This window comes from Salvia hispanica, chromosome 5 (assembly GCF_029641045.1).
Source record: "Salvia hispanica isolate PSC_SH4W2 chromosome 5, Shi_PSC_v1, whole genome shotgun sequence".
In the NCBI taxonomy this organism is placed as follows: domain Eukaryota; kingdom Viridiplantae; phylum Streptophyta; class Magnoliopsida; order Lamiales; family Lamiaceae; genus Salvia; species Salvia hispanica.
Window position 1 is genome coordinate 46,862,094 of NC_142696.1, and position 10,085 is coordinate 46,872,178.

The window sequence follows — 10,085 nt, forward strand, 5'->3', positions numbered from 1 at the left end:
TTTGACTATTTGAAATCAAATCATCTGGTTAGTATGGTTCAACCACCAAACTCGTCTAAAAATTATTTAATCGTGCTCATCCCAAACTTTTTATAACAACTAGTCATGATTAATTATTTAGATATATTGTAAATGAGTTCGGAAGATTAATGAGTATTAAACGGATATTGGGGTTGGAGCGATATTTTTAGACGTCACCATGTACTCCATTTGTATAGTTTATTTGCAAATAGTGATGTTTTTTTTTAATAGTGATCTTAACTTAGCGCGTATTGTTATGGGATATTTACTGACAATGATAATTACTACCTCCGTTCCATTGTAAGTGGGACGTTTCTATTATCATAAATAGTTAGAGTAAAGATAAAGTAAAGTAAGTAAGAGAATAATGTAAATAAAATAGTTAGAATGTAGAGAAAGTAAAGTAAGTAAGGGAATAATATAGATACGACTCTCATTTATTATTCTTTCTCTTACTTTACTTTCTATCTACTTTAACTAATTTATTATCATATTCTTAAAACAACGGCAAAAAAAAAACGCTCCAGTTATAGTTATAGTGGGATAAATGGAATACTTATTATAGCATGCCACTTATAAAAAGATTAAAAAAAACCATAAATTATATATATGGTCATTAATAAAGAGTATTGCAAATTTTTACTCCATATACGGTAGCTGTTATCATGTCATATTATTTTTAAAAAAATGCAAAACACATCTAAAAGTACCTATCCTATAATATTTTATATTATCAGGTTTCTTGTACTGATGCATTGAACTTCAAAATTTAATCAACTATTTTTATGTTAAAAATTATTTATTTAAAAATTTACTTAGCTGTAATGTTAACTAAAAATTATTAGAAAAATTTAAAAATTATAAGTTGATATAGAGTTAGAAATCATATCAATGAAATTTTCATTTTTTAATGATCCGAGTTATATTACAACTGAATTAATTTCAAAATGAATAGAAGGAGAAAAGAAAAATAAATAAATATAATTAATATAATGAAACGTAATTAAATTCTCAAGTCCATTAAATAAAGATCCCATTAAATTAAAAATAAAACTATAAAACTCTTTTACATTAAAAATGTATTGGTATAAAAACAGAAAATTGTAAATTACCTAATGTAACAAAATACATTGATGTAAGGATTTAATAAAATATAAATTAATAAAGATCTAATGAAGCAAAATGTATAAATAAGTTCCAAAACCAATAGATGCATGTATTTTACTTTTAAAAAAAATTCAAATTAAATAATTGAATCACGGGACAAATTAAATTGCCAATATAGTTCACCCAATGAAATTCTCAATCACTCCACTAAATAAAGTGAGATTTGGTCGGATTTAAAATGCGATCCAGTTTTTATATATGCTTATCACTTGTACAGTATTAGACCATCTCCAAAGGTACACTAAAACTTAAAATGGGGTAGCTAATTAGCTTTAATAGTCCTCTAAAACCAATATCATTTTTGGTTTTTGGAAGAAAAATACTTATCTTTAGGTTTACACTAAACTCAAACTTAAAATTTTTTCAAATTTTGTGGGTGAAAAAGGAATAATATATAGAATATTCTTTTAAGTTTGAGTTTAGTATGGATGGTTGGAGTAAATTCATATTTGATGTGACATTTACACTAAAATGGATTTGAGTTTAGTGTAAATAGTTGAAAATGCTCTTAGATTCTGCTGCCGAACTATTTTGCATTCTACTTCACTGGTTTAATTTTGAGACTTTTGGGTTACAAAAATAAACTAGAAAATCTTCATAGAACTTTTTGTTGTGACAAATGAATTAGTTTCTCTATCTATAATCACAATAAATATGTACTACTCTTACTATATATTTTAATCATCACAGATGTCCTGAACAAACAAGCTATTATTTTTCTTATATATATTGTAAATAATTTAATTATTATTATAATTTAATTATCATAATCTAGTTCATATAACCTTTCAACTTATTCGGCCAAAATCTCTTAAAGACATCTTCTCTGTAGCTTCATCGCTTACAAAAAAGCTAATCCACAAGATGATGTATATGAGATTTAAATTGGTTGCATTTTAAAAATAAAAAAATTTAAAATTTAAAATTAATAATTAATAATTAAAATAAAATAATAATGACAACTCTTCGACAATACTGAAAGAAAATAAAATAAAATAACTTACAAACAAACCAATAAATTTCCATGTCTTCAGCTTAGACATCAAAATATAACACTAGATAATTAAATACACACTCCATATATTTTATGTCCAAGAAAATAAATAAATCCACAAGCAATCACAGCTAATTTCAACTGTTTTTATTACATTTTCCGCGTTTTATTGTCTGAAAGGTACAGAGGGTACTATTGGTACGGAGAAACAATACGACAAGATTATATTTTAATTTAATCACACAAAACAAGGCCAATTTAGTAAATTCCAATTAATTCAAATTTAACTGTTGATTATCTTCCAGACATATACATGTGACAATAATGGAGGTCCATGCTCTGGCATTACCAACAGCCACTCATCCCCAAATTTTTTTCAAATATGATAAAAATTCACATTTTTTTAAATTTATTATTTACAAATTTATTAAATTGTAAAAAATTAAAAAACATATGACTGCTGATAAATGCATAGCAGTTACAACCTGCAACAAAACTGCCGCCTACACTTTATTTGTGATAAAGTTTGCATATACAGATATGCCTATTCAAGATTCTTGGCTCCCTTTTTTCCTAAATTAAACATAAGCATCAAAATGTCGCCAGACTGTATTTGTGACCTTATTTCCAGCCTACCCACATCTTCCACTTCTTTCAATAGTTTTCAATAAATTCATTTTTTCAGCTGAATTTAGCAAATAGTTTCATTTTTGGGAAAAAAGATTGAATCTTTGTGAAAATCCCCAACACCCTTCTTGGCATAGATCTGTTCTGCTGCTGTTGGAATTGGTGAAGGTAAGTCTTGTGTTTTCTTGATGTTTTTGTTTGAGAGGGAATTTGGTGATTTTGAAGTCATTATTTTGAATTAATTTGACTTTATATATGTTTTTTTGTTTTTAATCTTGTAGTGATTTGTGGGGGAGAAGAAAGGTGGGAACTGGAGAAGAAAAAGGGATTCTTGATTGGTTTGAACTATGAAGGGCTATTTTAGAGGGGGTTTGGGCTTGTTGCTGCATTTGATTTTCTTTATGTTTGTTTTCTCTGTTGAGGCTCAGAAATTGGCTTTTGTAATAAATTGTGGGACAAATTCTAGTGTGAATGTGGATGGGAGGAGATGGACAGGTGATGCTGCTGCAGGAAACAATGTCACCCTTAGTTCTCCTGCTGGGATTGAGGCCTCAACTAGTGTGTTCAATGGTGATGGAGTCTACGAGCCGTTGTATCGAACGGCTAGGATTTTTAGTGAGGATTTGAACTATACTTTTCAAGTTCCTAATGAGAATTATTTTCTTAGGTTGCATTTCTATCCATTGGTTGTTGATGGATATAATGTGAATGAGTCTTTCTTTTCTGTTGAGGCCAATGGTTTGAGGTTGGTTTCGGAGTTCAATGTTCCCGGTGAGATTGCAGATAAGAATCGGAACTTGCATGGATCTGAAGCAGCCAACTCTAGCTATACCTATTTGTTGAAGGAGTATTTCTTGTCTGTGGAGTCGAACGTGGTGGTTGTGAGCTTCGTCCCATCGAAGGGGTCGTTTGGTTTTGTGAGTGCTATTGAGGTTGTTGAGGTGGGGGATAGGCTGTTTGATGATTCGGTGACAAGAGTTGGGGGGAATGGTGGGGGTGGCGCGTTGGACTTGGGGAAACGAGGGATGGAGACGATGTATAGGTTGAATGTTGGTGGTTCGTCTATTAGGCCCTCCCATGATTCGCTTCTGTGGAGGACTTGGGAGATGGATTCGGGTTATATGATCAAAGTGGATGCTGGTACCGTGCCCAACACCAAGGCTAATGTGACGTATGCCAATCCAAACGACACTGTTGTGGCTCCTCTCGCGGTGTATGAGTCTGCAAGGGTGTTGACGAATGCTGGAGTCATGGAGAAGAGATTCAACATGTCGTGGAAGCTGGAGGTGCATCCGGATTTTGATTACATGGTTCGTCTGCACTTTTGTGAAGTGGTGTTTGACAATGCAAATCAGAGGGTGTTTAGAATATTCATAGACAATAAAACTGCTGCTGACAACTTTGATGTGTACGCGCGAGCTGGGGGGTTGAACAAGCCGTATCATGAGGATTACCTCGACTCTATCTCCTCGAGCAGCAACTTCCTTTGGATACAGCTTGGTCCTGATCCCACAACGGGATCTGCTGGGACCGATGCTATATTGAATGGTTTGGAGGTTTTCAAGCTTAGCCGGAGTGGAAATCTCGCCTATGTAGAGACTTATACCAATGTAAACGAGAAGAAAGCTTCGAAAAGTTTGATCCTGTGGATTGGCATTGGAGCAGGCATTGCCTCAATCGCCATTCTTGCAGCTACTTGGGTGCTCGTGTTTTGGTTCTGCAAGAAGAAAAGAGAAGAAAACGACACCAAGAAGGGCCCTCCCGGGTGGCGCCCTCTGTTCCTCCATGGATTCAGTACTGCGAATGCTAAAGGGTCATCAACGAACTATCAGAACACGAACGGGCAGAACGGGACTATTCGGTCAGGGAGGCGTTTCACGTTAGCTGAGATTAGATCAGCAACAAATAACTTTGATGAGAGTCTAGTGATTGGAGTGGGGGGATTTGGGAAAGTGTTCAAAGGCGAGATTGGCGAAGGCGTTCTTGGAGCGATCAAACGAGCCAATCCGCAGTCTCAGCAGGGGTTGAAAGAGTTTGAGACGGAGATTGAGATGCTGTCGAAGCTAAGACACAGGCATCTAGTCTCGTTGATTGGATTCTGTGATGAACAGAACGAGATGATCCTGGTGTATGAGTATATGGCTAATGGAACTTTCAGGAGCCATCTGTTTGGGAGCGACTTGCCCCCGTTGAGTTGGAGGCAACGGCTAGAGATCTGCATTGGTGCCGCGAGAGGGCTACATTACCTCCATACTGGTTCGGACAGAGGCATCATCCACAGAGACGTGAAGACGACCAACATCTTGTTGGATGAGGATTTCGTCGCCAAAATGGCTGATTTCGGGCTGTCCAAAACCGGCCCTTCGTTGGAGCACACGCACGTGAGCACCGCAGTGAAGGGAAGCTTCGGTTATCTGGATCCCGAGTACTTCAGAAGGCAGCAGCTGACTGAGAAATCAGACGTCTACTCCTTTGGCGTAGTCCTATTCGAAGCTGTCTGTGCACGAGCCGTGATCAACCCAACGCTACCTAGGGAGCAGATCAATCTTGCAGAGTGGGCCATGCGTTGGCAACGGGAGAATTTACTCGAGAGAATACTTGATCCAACGCTGAGAGGCGACTACTCGCAGGAATCACTGGTGAAGTTTGGCGAGATCGCTGAGAAATGCCTTGCGGACGAGGGGAAGTCCCGGCCGACCATGGGGGAAGTCCTGTGGCACTTGGAATACGTCTTGCAGCTGCAAGACGCTTGGCTGCGCGACAATGCTGGCGGAGAAGACTCGGCGGCCACCTCAGCAATGCTTGATCAGAGTATGCACACCATTGATGAGACGGGGCACGGGCCTGTTGTGGAGTCGGATGCAGAATCATCTTCAAAGACCGATGAATCGAGGGATCCGTTGGATCCTGTGGTGGTTGGAGCTGATGAATTCTCACAGATGCTAAAGCAGGAAGGGAGGTGAAAACTATGATGATTGGTTTGTCTTATAATCCCATCATGTGGATGAATGCGCATATGCATTCGAGGCTGTGGGGGTTCGTCGTTTAAAATCTGCAACGCGCAAGCAGTGGACGAAGGCGAAGGCGAAGGTGGTGGCAACAAAGGCAGCCACCATAGTTAGTATGTAGCTCCTTATGAATGGCTTTTTTTTATGAGATTTGTTGCTATGTAGCCTTATAATTATGCCCAATTCTTTCATTCTTGTTTTGATGTCTGAAACTGTTGAATTTTTACATGATGTTTCGGCTTTTTGTTGTGAGGGAAGGTCAGGCCATCTTCCTATAGTGACTGCAGATAGCAGACACCATTTGTGTAAGTTTGAGTTGTAAGGATTTGTTGCAAAGTTGGATATTTGTATCAGTTATAATCTGAACCTCTTGCCACCATTAATATCAAATAGAAAAATAGTACTCTCTCCATCCCACATTAATTATCCACTTTTGCTATTTTCGTCCGTCCCCATTAATTGTTTCACTTTTATCAAAACTAGTAAATAAGTACCACATTCTACTAACTTATTCCACTCATATTTTATTTTAACTAGTATCTCCCCCGTGCTATGCACGGCCCAACTAATTTTCTATTTGCACTTATTCAAAATTGTGAATTCATATTTAAGACGTGAGAAACAAAATCGTTACATTAAGTTCTAAACCCAAAAATAAATACAATAACAATTCATTATACCTATAAAAACTATATAATCAAATAATGCGTGGGTGTCTAAGATCTACTCTACTTCAGCAACATATAACAGAAAAATGTATCAAATGCTTTCTATATTTATTTAATTATAATATACCGTATATTATTTTATCATATTTTGAATATGTATTTTAAATTTGTGAATAATTTATTGTATATGTCTAGACAGTTTATGGTTTTGCAACAAACACCAAGAAGTTAATGATTTCCGACCATCATAGACTTAATTCAACTAAGGCCACATCTCAAACTTGTATGGGTAGGTTGGGATCAACATGGTATCAAACTTAATATCCAATATACTACTCCGTATAGTTTATTAAAGTTGTGTACCTATTAAAGTACATATATTATTCGTACTCTTCCAATTTCCTAAATAATATTATTACAATGGCTAATAATAGGAATATATTTGCAGCATTAAGATCGAAGTCCAGTATGCCACCTACCTGTCTGGTTTTTACGTAGTTGTCCTGCAATCTGGATGCTGCAGACTCTGAGAGACGAGGACGGTATTCAGTCTGACAATAGTTTATATACCTGCATAAGAAACTTAGAAACTTCAGATAATGAATGGAGTATCACAAAAAAAACCCGTCAAGCTAGATATAAAGGAACTCGATTAATTTGTAATATCTAAAACGGAAGAACCGTGAAGAAATTCGACATGAATCCCAGATTGATTATGTATGAATTGGTTACATTCATTACTGCACTGAATCATAGAATATTCATAATCAACTGAAGAAAGCGGCATGTTTCTCCAAAAGTTGGTCATGTCGTTGAGGCATTGAACTCATTTGATTCAAAATCATTCGAGCTTAACATTTACTAACCTCCCACTCACTCCACTTAATTAAAACCTCCCGCTCACTCTTTGAATCAAATATTTAAATGGCGTTTCATATTTATATTTAAATAATAATATCTATTTAAAAAGAGCATTTTCTTAAATACTCCCACAATTCCCCTTATTTTCTTAAATACCCTAAAAACTCCCCTTTTATATATTGTATAGATATATAAAAGTGAGACTTATATTCTACTGATTTTTTCAATTCATTTTTCTTTACATCTTAAAAAACTCGCGCCGGAATTAACATGGACAATTATTAGGGGACAGAGGGAGTAGAAAATAACAACATTTAAAAGTATCTTACTTGGGCCTTTGTGTGAGGCCACAATGAAATGGGTTGTTACTTTTATTAGGAATTTAGCATTCATGTTATATAGGAGTAATAAAATTATAAGCTATATAAATCTAATCTTTTCAATTTTATATAACAATGGATGTTAAAGTTGATTGCAATGGAATTTGTAACAAATGAATAAATAAATAAATCTCATAAATGAATAATTAATCATCATTTTTCTCATTTCCCAAGTAATTAAAAAGTTTAATTAAAAATTTGAAAGTGCAACACTTATGGTAACTGTTTGTTGGGCCAGTGGTGGGCCCATACCATGCATACCTGGACCCACACCCAGATCCAATCCTAGCTTTAACTTTCTAAAAAAACCGACGGTGGAATTTACATGACAGCGCAATGGGCCCACTGACATCACTGAATGATGTTGGATTATTACAACTCCAAAAGGCACTCTACCTGAAAATTTTCACCTTTCAAATTGTTCTTTTTTCATCCTAATTTGGGGACATGAAAATGGTCATAAAATTGAAATTGAACGCTAAGGAGTGCTCCTTCCGTTCTAGAGTAATATAGTCAATTTGCTATTTGGTACTCTCTCTATTCTAAAGTCATTTTGCTATTTTGGTATGTTCCATAGCAGTAGAGTTATTTTCTTTTTTGGTAAAAGTCAACACATTTCTTCCCACCTACTTTACTCTCTCTTACTTTATTCTCTCTACATCTCTCTACCTTTTTCATTTCTTACTTTATTCTTCATTTACTTAACTCACCTAACACAATTTTTTCTTAATCTCCGTGCCGAAAAGAAATACCTCCACTACTATGGAATGAAGGGAGTACGTTCTATAATAGTAAAGTCATTTCCCTTTTTAGTAAAGTTAACACATTTTTCTACACCTTCTTTACTCTCTCTTATTTTTCTCTCTCTTCATTTTTATACCTTTTTTATTTTTCACTTTATTCTCCATTTACTTAACTCACCTAACACAATTTATCTTAATCTTTATGCCGAAGAAAAACACCTCCATTACTATGGAACAGAGGAAGTATAAATTATAAATTCCTAAATTTTTAAAAATACTATTATTTGACATAAGCTTAGATAAGATTAAGAGAATGTCAGTGCCATTTGCAATCGATTTTAAATTATAATATATTTTGAGTTTTATTATTCATGTATTTCTTTTTAAAAATATGTTGATTAGGAGTAAAAATATGTTGATTAGGAGTGTCGTGCCATTTGCAGTCGATTTTAAAACAAAATAAAATTCTTTTGACCGTATCGGAATGAACGACCTCATTACCATAAGCAATTAGGTCGTTCTCTAAGAACAAACAAATTTATAAATTAAATCACAACATTTTCATTTTCCAAGTAGATAAATAAAAACTTTATTATCATTAGTACTTATTCTTGATATAAGTAAACATAGAAGTTAAACACAATATATTAAATTAATTTTTCAACTCTATGTAGGCTAAAAGTGACTAAAATGACTAAAAAATAACTAATTGAAAAGTAAAGTAAATGTAAAGAAAGTTGGTTGAAAAAGTTAGTGGAATATGAAATCTATTTTTTATATTGGTTTTATAATAAAATGTGAGTGAATTGAGTTAGTAAAATATAAGACCTACTTACTATTTATGGTAAAAATGAAGCGTGACTCTTACTTGGGGACGGACCGAAATGGAAAAGTGTGACTATTAATCCGGTAAGGAGAGAGTACTAGTTTATAATTATATGATCAAATTGACATTTATATTAAGAATTGAGTAAAAATCAAAGCTCATCTACTCGCTGATACTTAAATGTGCTAGTTTGCTTTATAGATTAAAAAATCCAAAAATTACATTCCAAAAAAAAAAAAAAAGTAAATATTCCCTCTATTCCTGATACTAAATGTGCTAGTTTGCTTTATAGATTAAAAAAATCCAAAAATTACATTCCAAAAAAAAAAAAGTAAATATTCCCTCTGTTTCTGAAAATTTGTCACCTATTTTTATTTTTGTCCATCCCTTAAAATTTATCATCTTTTACTTTTACCATTTTTGGTAGTGGACCCTATATCTCACTAACTCATTCTTACTCACATTATATTTTAAAACTAATATATAAAAGTAGGACTCAAATGCAACTAATTTTTTCAATCCACTTTCTATTATATTTCTTAAAATCTGTGTCAAATTAAATGATGACAAAATTTGAGAGACGGATGTAGTACAATAATTCAAATAAACATTCAACAAGAACTCTTATACAAGATCTATATAGACTATGGTTTGAAAATATCCCAATTTCCCAAATTAGAGGCCTACGAAAACCCTAGTCAAAGCCTATATTTGGTGGGACCCAATGTTGTTCTAATACTGCAACACCACTTTCGAATTCCGATGCTCTGCTCCTCCATGAGCTCACAGT

The 10,085-nt window shown here is 34.2% G+C and overlaps 1 protein-coding gene across 1 annotated transcript; it reads left to right on the top strand.

Moving 5' to 3' along the window:
• Positions 1-2,671: 2,671 nt before the first annotated feature.
• On the top strand, positions 2,672-6,177 carry HERK2 (hercules receptor kinase 2). The gene is made up of 2 exons (XM_048085658.2): positions 2,672-2,977; positions 3,091-6,177. Exon 2 carries the CDS (start codon positions 3,157-3,159, stop codon positions 5,770-5,772), a length of 2,616 nt encoding a protein of 871 aa, XP_047941615.2. The 5' UTR covers positions 2,672-2,977; positions 3,091-3,156; the 3' UTR covers positions 5,773-6,177.
• Positions 6,178-10,085: the final 3,908 nt, after the last annotated feature.

Bases quoted from the DNA above. Each gene is read 5' to 3' on its own strand.
- HERK2 (XM_048085658.2), top strand. From the start codon at position 3,157: ATGAAGGGCTATTTTAGAGGGGGTTTGGGCTTGTTGCTGCATTTGATT.